The sequence below is a fragment of the Equus caballus genome, chromosome 6 (genome assembly GCF_041296265.1).
Source record: "Equus caballus isolate H_3958 breed thoroughbred chromosome 6, TB-T2T, whole genome shotgun sequence".
In the NCBI taxonomy this organism is placed as follows: Eukaryota; Metazoa; Chordata; class Mammalia; order Perissodactyla; family Equidae; genus Equus; species Equus caballus.
Genome location: NC_091689.1, coordinates 83,668,755 through 83,687,032, shown reverse-complemented (window position 1 = coordinate 83,687,032; position 18,278 = coordinate 83,668,755). Strand labels below are relative to the sequence as shown.

Here is an 18,278-nt window from a genome sequence, read left to right as displayed (position 1 = left end):
TATATATGTATACATATATCTCTCTATATATACATACATACATATATATATATATACACACACACATACATACATCATTCATCTTTGCATCCCCAGCACCTAATACAGTTCAGGCACATGGGAACTCAATAAATGTATACTGAATGAACATACAGACACCGCAGGAAATAGAAGAGAAACAGCAACGTAATTCCCGCCTTTAATAAACTTAAACTCTAGCTGGGGACAGAAGACTTGCCCACATGAAAGAGTAAGCACACTGTACAAGACAGTAAACACATTGAGACCGTGAATAAGTTCTAGGTGATACAGACTACAAAGAGCTCAAAGGAGTGAGGGAGGGTGGTGGGCAGGGATGCTTAGCATGGAAGGAGTGGACCTGAATAAAGACTGCAATTTGGAGTGGCTGAGAAGGAGGAAGAAAGCATTTCAGCTGCAGGAGTAGCAAGCGTGACAGCATGTGGTAAGAATCTATCCTTGCTCAGGAACAAAACAAGAGCAAGCTGGTAAGAGGGTCAGTCTCTGTGCTTGAAACATAGAATCCATGTTTGCAACCATGTGTTTCTCTGACCATCTTCCGGTCATCAAGAAATGATGTTTGGATTTTCTATTCTTTCAGATTATTCACACCTTCTTCCTCTATCTTAACCTGAAAACCAAGAACCAAAACAGTAACCAGCTGCTACTGTCAGCAAAACAAACAGATTGTGAAAGCAATTACGTCGTTACCATTCTCATATATCTGCATACGAGACAACTTACTCTTCCTCCTTCCCCCACGTGGTCCCAGCCTGAGCTGGGGTTATGACCTCCTAGATTATTACTGCCTCCCTTATAAACTCCTTTACCCAGACCCACTCCTCTTAGATGTCTTGCCTGAAAAAAACGTCCTATTTTTTCCCCAAGCAACATGGTTACTTTGAGGGAAGCATGGTGTGAGTGGGAAGGAAAACATCATGAATGAGTGGCGGTTATTAAATACCAGCTGCTTTGCACATAATAGCTTATTTAATTCTCACAATAACCTTGTGAGGTAGGTATTATTATCACCATTTTACAAATAAGGCAACAGGCTCAGAGAGTTTGCCCAAGTTCAAAGAAGAGTAGATAAATATCAGAATAGAGATCTGAACCCAGTCTATTTGATTTCAGAGCACACGCCCTTAGACCCTGCAAGAGGAAGCTCTACCCCGGAGGCCTCTTTTAGAGGGCCTCCTTCTCCTCCAGAATGAGGATAACTTAAGGCCCACGGGATATGTCTACCCGGAGCCCATGCCTCCCTCCTCCTAGACCATGCTCCCGTTGCCAGAATGCCCTGCCAAGCAGCCCCAAGCCCACTTCCAGGGCCTCTTCCTGGGGCCCAAACTCCCATGAGCACAGAAGGGGCTGGTGGACGGCACAGCCCCAGCCCTGTTGGCCAGGAGCGGCATGGAGTTTAAATGTGTGGCTGAACCGAGCACACACTTTTGTGTGAGACCCTTCCGAGAGTGGGACAGAACCAGGAACGGAAAGAGAACCCACAGACCAGACTGGGGGCTGGAGGAGTCTCAGAATTCTAAATATAAATCTTCTAGTTGCTATTGATATACTGTCAAGATAAGAGGGTAGAACATGTTTTATTTAATAGTTCGTTAGCTTTGATTTATAACTTTTACATACTTAGTCGTGTGGTAGGTAGGCCTATATTTTTTTTATCTTGCCCTGGCTCCACAAACATTAGGGACAGGTCTGCTCATCTCACTATAGCCCTCTGACTCTTTTCCTCCTGCCCTTCCCATTCTGTGTTTTACACCCAGAAAGCCCCTAGATTTGCCCACCAAGCAATTCACCCCCTTTATTCTCACAGCTTCCCAAATCCACTTTTCACCTGAAATTTTTCAGCTCATCGCAAAAGGAGGTACTGATTTCCTCGCCCTTGCCCTTTCACAGTGGCCAAGACTCCTCCTGCTAGTCCCAGCCTAAAGAAGATGTAGCTAACTTACAGGGCTTACCTGTAGTCATTCTACTGTCTGTCCTGCATTTTTCTGTCCTCTATGTCTGGGGGTCTTCGAGCTGCAGACAGCACTCATCAGTGGCTCCTGTGAGCAGCAGGCCTGTCTTAGCCTCTGTAGACAGATATTGGGGAAGATCCTTGTTCTTGGATGAGCTCCCAGTCTAATACACAAGGCAGGGCCTAGTGACTCAGGCAGGGTTAGAAAAGCAAGGACAGAAACAGAGGTACCTACATGGTGGTTTCAGTTTCATTCCCTGGGCTGCAAATGGAGGGAGTAGAGCCCAGAGAAAAGGTTAAATTCATGCAGGGTCATTGGGCACAGGAACACACTTAGAGGAAGGTAGCCTAGCGGGCAGGGCTCCTAGGTTGTGGAGCCTATCAGAGTGGTTCCTGGAATGTGGCAGCCAGGCGTAGGAGAATCAGGGAATGGCACCACACAGGGACCCAGGCCAGAACACTGAGCACCACCTTCATCTCTCCTTTGTCCTTCACCCCCAAAAACAATCGCTCACTGAGGCCTATCCACTCTTCCTTCTAAACCTCTGGAGCCTACTTCTCTCCATCCTCACTATCACCCCGGAGCTCAGGCCACCACCATCTCCTACCTGGATTACGACAGCGGCCCCCTAATGCACTCCTTGCCCCCAGATGCCCCGTCTTATCCATTCTCCACACTAAAGCTAGAATGATCTTTCTAAAATGCAAATTGGAGCTTCTTACTCTCCTTGCTGCTTTCTGGATAAAATCCAAACACATTAGCTTGATGCTCAAAACGCTTCAGGATCTAGCCACTAACAACCAGTTTCATCTCTCTGCATGCTGCTGTACCCACAACTGTTCGTTCTGGCCACAATGAATTACTTGCCCTTTGTGGAAGAGACCGTGTAATCCCTCACTCCAAAGCTTTTGTACTACTGCTTCTTCTCTATGGAACATCCTTCCATTCCCTCCCTTTACAGGTCCTTCAAGAGGCTCATAAATGCCACCTCCTCCTGGAAGCCTTCCTTGACTACTACTTCTCAGAACTGGGATGCTTGTCCTCCCCATGTGCTCCCATAGCATCCAGTGCTTGCCCCTCTTATAATACTATCGCACCGTGTTGAAATTATTTGCTTTTTAATTCTCTGTATTCTCTGCTAGACTATAAACATTTTAAGGGCAAAGACTCTATCTTATTCACTGTTCAATCATTCACAACACTCCTGCTGAGAGCCTAGTACGTGCCAGGTACTGTTCCAAATGGTGAGGATATAGTGGTGAACAAGGTCCCCGCCCTAGCAGAGCTTATCTTCTAGTGGGGAAAAAAAACAATAAAAAATAAAAGTAAAACTATGATAAGTGCTAAAAAGAAAAATAAAGGAGGACAAGGAGATAAAGAAGGGAAGGTGGTAGGTATTTAGATTGGGTGGTTGGGAAAGGCCTCGCTAAGGAGGTGATATTTGAGATGAGACCTAAATGGAATGAGAGAGTGAGCATGATCTGGAAGAATGTTCTGGGCAGAGGAAACAGCAAAGGGCCTGAGTGAGAACAAGTTTGATGTGTCTGAGGATCAGTAGGAGCCCAGTGTAGCTGAACCCTGGATTTTTTTTTTTTCCTGAGGAAGATTTGCCCTGAGTAACATCTGTGCCAATCTTCTTCTATTTTGTATGTGGGACACCTGCCACAGCATGGCCACTGACGAGTGGTGTAGGTCCATGCCCGGGACCTGGCCAGGGCTGCCGAAGTGGAATGTGCCCACCTTAACCACTAGGACACGAGGCCAGCTCCCTGAACCCTGCAATTTTTTTCTACAAGTACTGGAAAACTACTGGGAGGTTTTAAGTTTCGTTATCTGGTCTACATTTTAAAAGATCACGTAAGCTACTTACTGTGTAGATAGTAGACTGTGGCAAAACCAGAAGTGAATCAGGAAGACGAGCTAGGAGGCTATTGTAGTGGGCCAGCAAGAGATTTCAGTGGCTTGGACCCAACTAGATTTTGAAAGTGGTAAGGATGAGCAAACGGGGGACATATTTGTATTCTCAGTGTCTAGTATGATGTCTGGCTAGACAGTCAATAAATATTTGATGAATGAATTAAGAATTAATTAATCCAACTAAATGAGAACTCTGAGCTGGAACTGAGATCATCCACCCTTTAAGCCTCTACTAAAATCCCAACCCCTCTACAGACTGGAAGTAGACAGCTGCCTCTAATGAAGGATCAGCACTAAGCTATATATTTGTTAATTCCTAAAAATCAATAGGGAGACGACAGATAAGCTATGCAGGAAAATGGGCAAAAGACATACATGAATAGGCATTTTACAGAAGAGGAAACACGAGTAGCCAATAAATATATGAAAAGATGCTCAACCTCATTGCGAACCAGGCATATACAAATTCAAACCACCAGGAAATACCATTTTATATCCAACAGATTGACTCAACACCAAAGTTGATAAGGACAGAGTAGCAACCAAACTCTTATATGCATTGCTGGGCACAAATATGGGAAAACAATTTAACGTTATCCAGAAAAGTTGAAGATTTTCATAACTTACCAACCCAGCAATTCCCATGTATATATTTATCCTGAAGAAACTCTTGCCCAGGTATACTAGGAGACACGTACAGAAGGGTTCTGACAGCATTGTTCATAAGGCAAAATGCTCAAAACAAACCTAAATACTCATCAACAGGGAAATTAATCAACAAATTGGTGTACTATTATACATCAATGAAAATGAATAAACTACACCTACGTACATCAACATGAATGAATCTTAGAAACATAATGCTGAATGAAAAAAGAAAGCAAAGAACTCCACAAACAATATTATATAAAACTCTTATGGGCCAGCCTCGTGGCTGAGTGGTTGAGTTCTCGCGCAGCGCTTTGGAGGCCGGGGTTTCACCGGTTCAGATCCCGGGCGCAGACATGGCACCGCTCGTCAGGCCATGCTCAGGCAGCGTCCCACATGCCACAACTAGAGGGACCCACGGCTAAAAATATATATACTGCTGTGTACCAGGGGGCTTTAGGGAGAAAGGAAAAATTAAAATCTCTTAAAAAAAAAATTATAAAATAAAAAAAGTTAAACGGGGCCGACCTGGTGGCGCTGTGGTTAAGTTCGCACGTTCCGCTTCTCGGTAGCCCGGGTTCACCGGTTCCGATCCCGGTGCAGACATGGCACCGCTTGGCAAAAAGCCATGCTGTGGTAGGCGTCCCACGTATAAAGTAGAGGAAGATGGGCACGGATGTTAGCTCAGGGCCAGTCTTCCTCAGCAAAAAGAGGAGGACTGGCAGTAGTTAGCTCAGGGCTAATCTTCCTAAAAAAAAAAAAAAGTTAAAAAGTAATCTCTTAGAATGGTAAAGAAAAAGGAGGGGAGGAGGCCAAAATAAATAATAGATGGCAAAAATATGAAGAAAAACCTTGAAATGATAAACATAAAATTCTGGGGCTACAATAGGAGAGAAGCATGTGGGACCCCTCAGTGGTACTGGTAATGGTTTTTTCTTTTCTTTTTGATATCTTTTATTTATATATTTATGTGAAGGAGATTGGCCCTGAGCTAACATCTGTTGCCAATCTTCCTCTTTTCACTCGAGGAAGATTGTCGCTGAGCTGACATCTATGCCAATCTTCCTCTAGTTTACGTGGGATCCCGCCACAGCGAGGCCTGATGAGCAGTGCTAGATCCATGCCCAAGGTCCAAATCTGAGAAGCCCGGGCCACAAAAGCAGAGTGCTCAGCACTGGGCTGGCCCCCTTTCTTTTCTTAAATCGGGGGGTGGTTTAAAGGGTGTCCATTTCATTATTATGCTTCATGATTTATATAAAATGTCAGCTCTGGGAAGGCAAGGATTATTGTCTCGTTTTGTTCATGTCTGTGTTTCCAGCACCTAGATCTGGCACAAAGTAGGATCTCAATAAATATCTGTTGAATAAATGATATGCATTACTTGCATTCTTTTATATGATTGAAATATTTCATACTTTTTCAAAAGGAGAAAAAAACCTAGTTTAATCATGGTGCCCCCTTGATCATTCTAGCTGGAAGTCATACTGCCTCCTCAACTCCTATTATCTGTACGACTTATGAAATCTTGCTGCATTTTAGTTATAGATTTACATGTCTTTCTTACTGATTATAAATTTGTGAAGACAAGGGATTTTGCTTTCCCCTTTTTTATTCCCACTCACATTATGTAGCACAATACCTTGCAGATAGTAGATGCTCAATAAATAGCAGATTACTCAAAGTCACAGGAAACAACAGCAAACCAAGAAGAACAGATGTATGCTATCTATACATATATATTTTTTTTTTGAGGAAGATTAACCCTGAGCTAACATCTGCTGCCAATCCTCCTCTTTTTCGCTGAGGAAGACAGGCCCTGAGCTAACAGCAGTGCCCATCCTCCTCTACTTTATATGTGGGACGCCTACCACAGCATGGCTTGCCAAGCAGTGCCATGTCGGCACCCGGGATCCGAACCAGCAAAACCCGGGCTGCCGAAGCAGAATGTGCGAACTTAACTGCTGTGCCACCAGGCCGGCCCCAGTGCTATCTACATTTAAAGCTGAAAAAGAACTTAATAATCATCTAGTGTTTTCCTACATTTTGCAGGCGAGAAAACTGAAATCCAGAGAGGTGAAGTGATTTTCTCAAAGTCACATAATTAATTAGTAGTATTCCAAACTCTAGATTCAGATTTCTAGTTTGCTGTCCTCAGCTCTCCATAGTATATCACAACGACTTTTATTTTTTGTTTTATCTACGTGTGTTCCTTGGCTTGGGAGCCACCACATGGCAGGGACCAAATCTGTTCACATAGATACTTAATCATGGCTTCTAGTTAATATGTAGGACACGTGCAAATTCATCAAACAAATTCAAAGGAACTTAGGTTTTTCCCCAGCAAAAATTTGTTTGGCCATCCTTCTGCCACCAACTTTCCCACTGATCCCTCCCTCAGAAGCCTGGATACTAAAGACCCTTTCCCTTTCTCCATCTACTGTTCTCTTTCTCCAGAAGTAGGGAGGTTTACTGATGGCTCACAGTCCTGCTGTCCTGGGGAACCGATTTAGCAAGAGAAAGTAGAAAATCCATCAGTCAGTGCCCACCAGCCCCAGGAGCTTGAAATTAACAATCCCAAACAAATAAAGGAGTTCAAGACCTAAGAACAGTCCTTATCGGCAGTGCAAAGGTACCACTTCAACTTGTACCAAGTTGCCTGTTTAGCAGAAAAAAAGAGAATCCTAGAAAGTGAACACTGGATGAAACCTTAGAGATCACCTACTTCTCTCCCTGATTTTTCCAAATGAGGACACTGGAGCTTCCAGAGATGAAGTAACCCGCTGAGTTACTCAGCTAGTTAGCCGCAAGGCTGGGACTAGACTCCCCGTCTCCTGCCTCCAAGACAGCTGTTCTTTCCATGCCACGTGCTAGCAACATGGCATCTAGCAAAATGCCTCATACATGAGCCTCGTATTGGTTTCATCAGGAATGAAAAACAAATTATTCAAACCCTTCCTCTTCTCTCTGGCAATTTTTTTTTCTTTGCATTTCTTTGTGTCCTGGTCTCTTTCTTTGTATCCCTCTGATGTTTTTCTCCATGAATCCCTATCTCTGTTCGGGGTTTCAGACTGAACTGTGGCATGCCAGCATGACTGTCCGGATTTCTCTAAGCCACTGTGTTTCCTGTCCAAAGGCAAACGTGCATAAGCCAATGAAGACTCTTTCTTGGTGACCTTTGTGGAAAAGACTTAGAATTTCTATATGAGAGGTGCTGGACCTCCCTCCTAGCCTATCCTGTCAATTAAAATGAGTCTCTGGCGGCCCTGAGGGTTGTTAACCAATCCTAAGAAAGGAAAGATCAATCTCATTTCCTCGTCACCACTGTGCAGGGAGGCTGCTAACCAGTCAGACTCTGCCACTAACAGTCATTAGAAAAACTGGCCAATCAGGCCAAACTTGTTATATGGTCTGGTAGGAAAAGAAAGGGCTGACTGGAAAGGATAGTTCTGGCTCCACACCCTTTCCTTCCTGGACTCCAGTTTTCCCTCAGTGAAGTGAAGGAAGGACCCTTCACCAAACCCTAGGTAAAGAAGATTCCTAGACCCTTAGCTAATGTTCTCTTGGGTCATCTTCTGTTGCCTTCAAATTCACCCCTCCCGCACATGCCTCCATCCACTTCTTGTAGTCTCACTATTCCCCTACTGATCTTATTTCTGGCTTCAGACCTAGCAGAAATAGCCCCCAGGATTCTCAGCCCTCCCCACAGATCTCCACCTACCAACCTGTGAAATAACTTGTTTTGCATGATTTAAGCAGGTAAAAAAGTTCACTAAGTGATAGTTGTCTCTTTTGGGAGATATCATTGCAAAGACGTTGCAATAAAGTCTCTAGAGAGCAGAGCAGAATTGAGTTGCAATGCTCCTAACTATAACAACTGTTTTTATTGTTGTTATTATTATTGCTAGCATGTATGGAACTCTTACTGAGTTCCAAACACCTTGCCATAAGCTTCACGCATATTATCCTAATATTCGCTGTGGGGTAAGCACTATCATTATTCCCAATATACATAGGAGGAAACTGATTTAGAGGGCTTAAAACCTTGTCCAAGGTCACACAGGATTTGAGAACCCAGGTTTGTGTGAATCCAGAGCCCAGTGAATGGGAGTGAGGGAGAATCAAAGACTGCAGGCTGTCACAGCTTTGGGGAGCAGCCAGCTTTAGCTTCCTCACAGGCCTCTTCTCCAATCCTCCTTTGGGATTGTTAGCAGTATCTGAGAGGGGCCCGAAATTGTCACAGCAAACAGCTGCAAAGACCGTCTGGTGCCGGCGGCCCCTAAGAACTTTTCGCCTCGGAGGACGTGAAGCCGAGAGCTGAAAGGAATTCAGTATGGGCGAGGGTGGGGGTGTCTGCGGGCTTCAGGGATATCCTCGCTCGCCTGTCTTCCCTTTCCCCTCACAGCATCTTACTCGGTGCCTGGCCCCACTTGGTACTTGATAAATACCTGTTGATTGATTCGCCAGGATCCCAGCTCCTTTCCTCACAGACCCCCCACCCAAGTCAACAACTGGAGCGGGAGAGACATTTGGGGATTTCAGGGGAACCAGTGAGAATCCTCCTCGAGGTGGAATCGCGGATTTAGGAAAGGCGGGAAGTCCCCCACCCCTCTCTCCTCGCCCGCTTCTCCGGTTTCTCCCCACTCCTTCCCCTCCCTCTCAGGAACTCAGGGCCATAAAAATGCAGATGGAGGATCGGTGTGAAATAACGGGCCCATATAAATCCCTCTGCCGCCCGCCTGCAAGATGGATTGGCCGCATTGAAATTCCTCCGCGAGGATAATTAAACTCGGGGCCTCATCCGGGCAAAATTACATTCCTGTAATGGCGTCGCTCGGGGTCCCGGGAAATTGCTCCGTGGGCTTTCAGCGGCGGTTTTTATCGCCGGCCGGGGTGTGCCTGGCTGCGGCTCGCCTCTCCTCCGGGACCGTAAAGCTGCTGCCGTGATTTATCCTCCCCTTCTCCCAAATCCGATTAAATGGAGGAGCTCGGGGCCGGGGCGCCGCGGGGCCCGGGAGCCGGGAGGGGGCGGCGGGAAGGACGGGGCCAAGGAGGGGAGGACAAACGGCCCCGCAGAGGGTGGCGGATTTAGCTTTATTTACAGCCGCGGCTTTCTTTTTTTTTTTTTCATTTTTTATTTTTTATGGGGGTTTGGTGAGCTTTCCCCGTCTTTCTCGGGCTGTGTTCAAGCCCGATGTCTGGCCGGCTGGGGTCTGGACAGGGGGGCAACTAGGTAGGCCTTGCCGCACTCGTCTTCCTAAGGGGCCGGGCAGACCCTGTCTGGGGGACAGAGGCCCAGAAGAAGAGATGAGGGCCGGGAAGGCCCCCACTTCCTTCCATCGGGGAAAGGACACGAGGGGGAAGCCGAGGGGCTTCCATGAGAGCACCTCATGGAGGGTCTGCTTGTGTCAACTCTGGTAGATGAGCCTGGGCAGAGGCACGGGCGTGCCTGGGGTGACCTCGCCACTCACTGCAGGTCGCTGATGCCCGTTATTCCTTGTCCGTCTCAGGACTCGGGAAAGAAGGCTTAGGGTTAGGGGGCTTGAGTCCCAATCATCTTCAGCCCCTATCATCTGGTGCGCTGATGCTGCTTCCCTCATGGCTGATCACTGGGATGAGAAAGGGAAATAAAGGCGAAGCCACCAAGGGCAGCTGGGGCATTTTGCTGTTTGCCCATTGAACAGGTTTCCCGTCCGTAAAGCCAGGGTCCCGGGCCAGCAGAAAGAAGGAATCCCACGACTTCATTTTCCTCCTGCTACATTTTGGGCACTGAACCCCAATCCCGATTGTGTGCTATTTAACACTGAGTTTCTGAGTAGGTTTTTTTCCTCTTTTTGCAATGTGACTGCGCATGCTTGGAAAGGGAACTCGAGTCCAAGATCCAAACGCTGTGCAGACCAAACCGCAGGCCACGTTACAGATCGTCTTACACTGCGGAGTTGTCCTCGTTTCTGCACACGGTCGGCTCCGCCTGCAGTTTCTCCTCTCCAACGCCAGGTGGAGCGACTGATCGGATGCCACCACAGAGCTGGCAGGCGGCGCTGTGGCGCCGGGGCCGACCCTCAACATTGCAATCCCTCTATCCTTGGCGGAGCGACTCGTTGGTCCGGGCCGCGCAGGCGCCGAGCCTTCCTTTCGCTATTCCCGCCCCCCGCCCCTCTCTGTGTTCTCTGCAGTGGGAGCAGGTAAGGCCTTGGACCCTCGCGCCCGCGTCGCGCTGCGCAGGCGCGCGGGCACCCCACTTCGCGCGGATGCTTTGAGGCCCTTACCTTGCATGCTCCCACCCCGGTCCTCACGCCCCCTCTTGCTGCTGGTATCCCCGCGCCTTAGGGCTGCCCCTTCCGCGTGCTGGTGACCTCCAACCGCGCGCGCCTGGCGCCATCTTGGATGTCCCGTCGGGGGAGGGTGCCTTGGACCCGGCGAAAGTCGCATCCCAGAGTGTTCATTTCACCTCTTACGACTCAGCCCTTATAAACGCTCTTTTCTCACCCTCTTGCCCGTTCAGAGTTGTCACCATCCCCAGAGTCCCCCCCTCCTCCCCTCTCGATTCGTGCCTGCCTTGTCCTGAAACCTTCAGACTTTCGGCCCCAGCACCTCAGGTGCCGAGCAGTGGAAATAGTAGATCGTCTAAAGCCACCAACTCCTCTAGTCAGCGCCCCTCCATTTAAAAACTAAACCGTGAACGTGGCAGAAGTGAACAGAACAGTCCAGCCCTTGAGGCTGTGGCCCGGGAGAGCTATGGCAGAGAAGAGGCCGGTTTCCTTGGAACCATTGGTTCTCTCCCACTACTGTTCTCTTCCTTCCACTCCGGGGAAGTTGGAAAGAACGCAAACGGTGGACTAATAGGTTTTCCATTGGAGGTAGCAGCCCCAAAAGGATGGGACAGTGCCAGCAGGGGATGGTCCCCACATGCCAGCTCTCCTGTCAAGGGTTTACTAGGAGTGCCCAGACTCGGCCTTCAAGAGGAAAAGAAGGTTTAAGGAAGGGAGTGGTTAAGTCAGCAACCGTTTATTACCATGACTCATCGACACTGAGGAAGAAACCCAGGATGATTTAGGCCCTCTGGTTCTGGATAGTGCCTGATCCGAGGTGGTGTAGGCTGACAATTGCAGACTTGGCCAGGCTAGGTGACCACTGAGGGCATCTGCACTGCATGCTGGCTTCCTTAATTGCCACCCTTTGCTGTGGGCTTATTACATGCCAGCACCACATTCGGTTCTTTACATATGTTATTTCATTTAATCCCCCTAAGAACTGTATTTTACAAATGATGATATTGAGGTTTAATTGCCTTGGGAAAAAACGGTGCTCCCTTTTTTTTTTTTTTTTTTTTTTGAGGAAGATTAGCCCTGAGCGAACTACTGCCAGTCCTCTTTTTGCTGAGGAAGCCTGGCCCTGAGCTAACATCATGCCCATCTTCCTCTACTTTATATGTGGCACGCCTACCGCAGCATGGCTTGCCAAGCGGGATCCGAACCTGTGAACCCTGGGACACCGAGAAGCGCAACGTGCGAACTTAACCGCTGCGCCACCGGGCTGGCCCCCCAGTGCTCCCTTTTTTAAAGCTGTAAAGAAATTTGGGGTTTTAACCCAAGAAAACCTGAATAATCGGACAGGTTGAATTGGATTAGAGTTACATATGGGTCAAAATTAGAGTTCTAGACGGGACAAGAGTTGAAGATATCCTTTAATCTAGAAGTAACTAAGATTCTGGATTCAGAAGTGTAACCTGGGAAAATATGAGTCCAACTCATTTAAGGAAGTGTCATTTAACATGCCTAAATAATCATGGTATTTCAACCTGTAGCATATTAGAAAGCATTGAGTTAAGAATGAGAAGAGTTCAAGACTGGTTTTAAGACTGTGCTCTCAGTATACCTAAGAATCATTTGAGAAGCTTGTTTGAAATACAGGGTACTTGCACCTTATCCCCAGAGATCTTGACCAGGAAGGTCTAAGGCCCAAGAATATGCATTTTTAATTCATACATCATCCCTACCCCCAGATAACTCTAGTTCAGATGGGCCTCTCACTTGAGAAACCCACTTGTAGGTTTAATTTTAACTCACCCACTCTTCTCGGGTAAGTTCAATTCTACCAGCTTAAGTGACTACAGAGTGTCAGCATTATTTTAGATCTTTGGGATACAAAATTGAATACCCCTTAGTGTGATGGTGAAAACAAATACTTTAATAGTCATTGCTAATTAGAGTACAGTTACCTGTCGCTTAACAACAGGATGTGTTCTGAGAAATGCATTGGTAGGCGATTTTGTCGTTGTGTAAACGTCATAGAGAGCACTTATACAAACCTTGATGCCATGGCCTCCCACACACCTAGGCTGTACGGTGCTAATCTTACGGCCGCTGTTGTGTGTGTGCTCCCTCGTTGACTGAAATGTTGCGCAGCGCAGGACTACTGGCAGCTCCTCACTGATACGCTCACCCTGTTAATGTAAAAAACAAGTATTTTGAGGAACCAAATAATTTCTTTCAGGTAATTCAGGAAAAAGATTGTTGGAGACCGTTGCAGTGTCTTGGCCTTCAACAAAACTCTCCCAAGAGTCTTTAAAGGCCACTTTTTTAGGCCCAGACAATGAAGTCTTGAGAAGGATTCCTTTTGAATGGAAACTGAGGAAAACTTAGGCAGAGGACATTGGGGAGATTCCTCTGACAACCCCAACTCACGTGGCTATGGAAATGGATAACAGGTCTTAAAGCTGGGACCAAGTGGCTGTTTGTTCAGACCAGGGCAAGTCACTTGATTCTAAGGAAATCTTGGAAGCTGTGTGGAGGAAATCTTGACTTCAGGGTTCTAATTCCATCTTTGCTGATGGCTTGAGGTCAGTCCCTCTGCTCTCTAGGCCATTTAAATTTTCCAGAGCACCTTTTCTGCCTATAAGGATGACCTTTGGTGCGCAAGGACAGTATTTACAATGCTGCTTCTGTAATTCCAGCTCTCCTGCCACAGCCCCTCATCCCCTGAAAATGTATGCCTGCGCCAAGTTTGTCTCCACCCCCTCGGTGAGTACCTCCCTTTTCTAGGAGAGGGTTTTTTTTTTTTTAAGATTTTATTTTTCCCTTTTCTCCCCAAAGCCCCCCAGTGCATAGTTGTATATTTTTAGCTGTGGGTCCTTCTTGTGGCATGTGGGATGCCTCCTCAGCATCGCTTGATGAGCAGTGGCATCTCCGCGCCCAGGATCCTAACCGGGGAAATCCTGGGCCGCCGAAGCAGAGTGCACGAACCCAACCACTTGGCCACAGGGCCGGCCCCTCCAGGAGAGTTTTTAAGGAGCGGTGTCTTGTCTCTTCCTTCTCAGACTTTGTTCTTCACAGCTGGGCTCAGGGAAGGCCCTTTGCTGTGCTAGCCTGGCAGGTGAGAGTGAATGCTTACCATTCACCCCCCTGCCTCATATCCCTTGGAGGCCAGTTAATTCTTCTCATCCAGCCATCTTAAGAGTAAGAGTATAAATGAGAATCTAAACTGAGATCAAGTTATTCCTATCCTGCAACTCTGTGTTCGTATAAACTGGAACCCAGCCAGAAATGGTAAACATGAAGTAGATTGCCTCACATGGACTGGATACACGCTGTGTATAGGATCTTGTCCTGAGCGTCAGAGAGCCACAGCTAGGCGTTCCTTCTGGGAGCTTAAAGTTGGGTGGGAAGCTCAACAGCAGATAAATACACACAGGAAAAATATTTGACTCAGAAGAAATTAGAAATTATTAGATGGTGCAGGCAATTGGTTCATCCATCCATAAGTGAAAAGGAGCAATGCTATTAGTGGGTACCATTTATTGAGCACTTAGTATGGCCAGCACTGAGTTTTACCAGTTTGTATACATAATCTCAGTTACTCCTCCAGTCAACCCTGAGATATATTATTCCCATTTGATAGATGAGAAAGTAGACTTAGAAGGACTTAAGTGACTTGTCCTAAGATCACACAGCTGACATAGAGCTAAAATTTGAGTCTAGATCTGTCTGACTGAAGCCCTGGCTGTTAAACTACCGTGTTGTCTGCTTTGGAGACACTGGCTTGGGATTAGTCAGAAAAGGCTGCCAGGCGGGGGTGAATTTTAGGCATGGATCTTTGTGCCAGTTTTCCAGAAGGATGTGTTTAGGGAAGGATGCTCCAATCATTGGCTTCCTTCTTATGGGCTGACCATTACCAATATATCTCTATTACTGAGTGAAGCAAACGCTTCTGAGGCTTAGATTTCTTCCCATTCTCAAGGCCTGTAAAAGGGTTCAACGCAGGTAGGTAATTCCTTCCAAAAGGAAGTAGACTTTCTTCTCTCTCTCTCTCTGTCTTTTTTTTTTTTTTTTGCTAAGGAAGATTCGCCTTCAGCTAACATCTGCCAGTCTTCCTCTATTTTGTATGTGGGTTGCCACTACAGCATGGCTGCCGACAAGTGGTGTAGATCTGCACCCAAGAACCAAACCTGGGCCACTGAAGCAGAGCAGGCCGAACTTAACCACTAGGCCTCAGGGCTGGCCCCTAGACTTTCTTCTCTTAAAGCAAAGGAGATGCCTGAGAAATGAGAGAAATGATGTGGTTCCTGAATCTAGAATTTGGTAAAAGTAAAAGAATGATCCAAGATTCTGTTTAAGTTGGGAAGAATGAAGGGGGCATCCAAGTAACAACTTGGGATGGTTCTGAAACTCCTCTCCAGAGCCTTCCTTGACCATCTTGCACTTGTGTTGTTTCACTAGGTCAGGAGCACCTCTCAGCTGCTGAGCCGATCACTGTCTGCAGTGGTGCTGAAACGACCGGAGACACTGACAGATGAGGTACCTTATAGGTGGAATCGGGCCTGTGGTTTGGGGGTAGGGGGTAAGGAGGGTTACCTGGCAGAACCATAGGGGGAGTGCTGAGGACATCATCACAGACTAAAATTAGTGAAGGGTCAAGGCCATTGGCTTTAGTTAAGATAGAGGACAGTTGATACCATATATGCTCCAGTGTTCCAGCTTTTGCCACTGACAGCACATGCCCATGTGTGCTGCTGCTAACTGCCATTACCTGACCTAGTTTACTGACTTCAATTGGGAGCATTTAGTCCCAGAAGATGATCTTCTTGGGGCACCAAGAACAGGCTAGGGCTTCAGTCTCTGACTTCTCAACCATACCTGAATTTTGAAGGTATTTGACATCCACCTCTTGCATTAAAAAGTTCTGCTTGGCAGCATTGTAGGGAGTTAAAAGACTTTTCTGTTTGGGGGAGAAACCATGGGATTTGATAGCACCAGGAGTTTCAATGGTATAAAAGTTTCCAAAGCAAAAAAGGAGTTTCCTAAAAACTTTAGTTTCTGTCTGCTTCTTCACAGACCCTCAGCAGCTTGGCAGCCCCACGTCCCCTGACCTCACTTATTCCTAGCCGCGGCTTGCAAACCAGCGCCATTTCAAGGGACATCGACACAGCAGCCAAGTTCATTGGGGCTGGGGCTGCCACAGTAGGGGTGGCCGGCTCTGGGGCTGGAATTGGGACTGTATTTGGGAGCCTCATCATTGGTTATGCCAGGTAAGATGGACCCTCCGTATGCTTCCAAAGGTCTGGGCAGAACTATTTGCGGATCTATAGCTGCATTATCCTATATAGTAGCCGCTAGCTACATGTGGCTATTTGAATTTAAATTTTAATTAAAAGCACACAGGGTTTAAATTTTGTGTACTTTTAATGTGGCTCAGTAGCCACATGTGAGTAGTGGCTACCATATTGGAGAGTTCTATTAAACAGCTTTGGTTTAGAGTAGGAGTGGGCCAACTAAGGCCAGAGGGCCATATCTGGGCCACAGCCTCGTTTTGTATAGCTGAGCTAAGAATAGGTTTTACATTTTTAAAGGGTCATGGGGAAAAAAACAGGCAACAGAGACCATATGTGACACACAAAGCCTAAAATATTTATCATCGAGCCCTTTACAGAAAAAGTTTGCTATCCCTGCTCTAGAGCCTCAGTCAGCATAGTGGCTTCGCTGCTGTTTTTCCCCATCCCCAGGAATTCCCCCCGTCACTCCTGGGAAAACTGCCTGTGCAGCCAGCCCCACAACTCCCTGACACTTGGGTCCTCACCAACTCTGGGCAACTCACTGTTAGAACTAAATTAATCCTCTGGAGACCCACAAGTTCTCTTAATGTCTTGGGGAAATAGGTTTATTTTTTAGGATTTGTGTGAAACAAGAAGCCTCACTGCTGCTGTGTCCATGATTCTGTTAAGAGCTGGTGTTGCTTTACCTTATCCATCAAGGCTTCCAAGGGTGACAGAGTAAGGGAAATAGAAGTTATATATTGACTTTCAAAGTTGGAAGTCCTGAGTCCCATTTTGATTTATATCGTCTAAACCTCACAGATCATTTATAGCTTCTTAAAGCCTGAAGTCTTGACTATTTTGAAATGAGAGAAGGTAGTCTGTCCCTCCAAACTCCCTTGTCCTCCAAAACAGAGTATTTCTAATTGTGTTCCATAAAGCCCTCGGGTTCTGAGAACGCGCCCCAGAGACTGCCTTAGAGAGTGAATGGGAGGCAGTCGAACAAGCCTTTAAGATCCCCTACTTTGATGCAATGGGTGATCCACTAGAGGAGGTAATGTTTGTACCTGGGCCATGTTAGAGAATTTTGGATTGTCCACTCCCTTCATTCGGTCTCTGTAGAGCCCTCAGGGTAAGAATTGGGCATGATGGTGTCACTCTGAGAGACTCATTACATAAGATGAGCTTGTGGAGGTGAATTCTCCATGAGCCCAGCTTTGATGTTTATCCTTTTCTTGGCGTGGGGTAGAAATTCAGTCATTTCTCCTCCCCTTCTCCCAGGAACCCTTCTCTGAAGCAACAGCTCTTCTCCTACGCCATTCTGGGCTTTGCCCTCTCCGAGGCCATGGGGCTTTTTTGCCTGATGGTGGCCTTTCTCATCCTCTTCGCCATGTGAAGAAGCCGTCTCCACCTCCCATAGTTCTTTCTCCCGTGTCTCGTCTGCCCTGTGTGTTCCTTTTCCTATACCTCCCCAGGCAGCCTGGGGAAAGTGGTTGGCTCAGGGTTTGACAGAAGGAAGACAAATAAATACTGTATTAATAAGATGTTTCTTGAGTCTCCTGTGTGTATTTCTTTTCCACAGTTGGCTGAGTGCCTCGGAAGGAGTCTAAGGCCTGGAGGGTGGTGACGGTTCTAAACTTCACATGGGTCTGGGGCCCCTTGTTCTTCGTTCTCTATGTCAGGCAAGCTTTATTTATTGGTTCTTCTTTTTAATAATTTTCACCTGGATGGCCTGTTACTTTGACCTGTTGGGTCAGTAGCAACTTACTGTGCTGGCTTAAAATTTTGAGTAATGGGCTCTGTTCCCACTGCCACTCTCCTGGCTTTCACTGCCACTCTCCTGGCTCAGGCCTTCATTGCCACCCACCTGGTCTATTGCAATAACCTCTTAACTGGCCTTCTGCCTCCAGTCTTCCCTCTAGCATTTCCTTCTACCCACCACTGCCAGGTTAATCCTCCTTAAGCATAGGACTGGTTTTGCCATTTACCAATTCAAAAACAGGCTGACCTCAACTTTCTCAGCTTTATCTTTTCTTATTCCCATACAGTCTACCCAAAGTGAACTGTTTGTCATTTTTCAGATACTTTCCTGTCTCTGGGCCTTGCCCTTTGGCCATCTCTGCTTTCTTTACTTGAATCTTTGCTCACTTTCCTCTTTCTCAAACTCTCCTTATTCTTTGTTGTTATTGTTTGTT

General features: G+C 46.7%; 1 protein-coding gene across 2 annotated transcripts; it reads left to right on the top strand.

The window, feature by feature from the left end:
• The first annotated feature begins 9,352 nt into the window (after positions 1 to 9,352).
• ATP5MC2 (ATP synthase membrane subunit c locus 2) lies at positions 9,353 to 17,627 on the top strand. Of its 2 annotated transcripts, none has more exons than XM_023643708.2 (5): positions 9,353 to 10,738; positions 13,510 to 13,576; positions 15,272 to 15,349; positions 15,887 to 16,080; positions 17,365 to 17,627. In XM_023643708.2, the coding sequence occupies exons 2-5, from the start codon at positions 13,541 to 13,543 to the stop codon at positions 17,477 to 17,479; spliced, it is 423 nt and encodes a 140-aa protein (XP_023499476.1). In that variant the 5' UTR covers positions 9,353 to 10,738; positions 13,510 to 13,540; the 3' UTR covers positions 17,480 to 17,627. The 2 variants fall into 2 exon arrangements, with proteins under 2 accessions (XP_023499476.1, XP_070127668.1); XM_070271567.1 differs by having other exon boundaries at positions 9,752 to 13,395.
• The last annotated feature ends 651 nt before the right edge of the window (positions 17,628 to 18,278 follow it).

Excerpts from the sequence above, each read along its gene's own strand:
- ATP5MC2 (XM_023643708.2), top strand. The coding sequence starts at position 13,541 with ATGTATGCCTGCGCCAAGTTTGTCTCCACCCCCTCG. Across the intron at positions 13,577-15,271 it reads AGTTTGTCTCCACCCCCTCG|GTCAGGAGCACCTCTCAGCT; the intron begins GTGAGTACCTCC and ends TTGTTTCACTAG. Across the intron at positions 15,350-15,886 it reads CGGAGACACTGACAGATGAG|ACCCTCAGCAGCTTGGCAGC; the intron begins GTACCTTATAGG and ends GCTTCTTCACAG.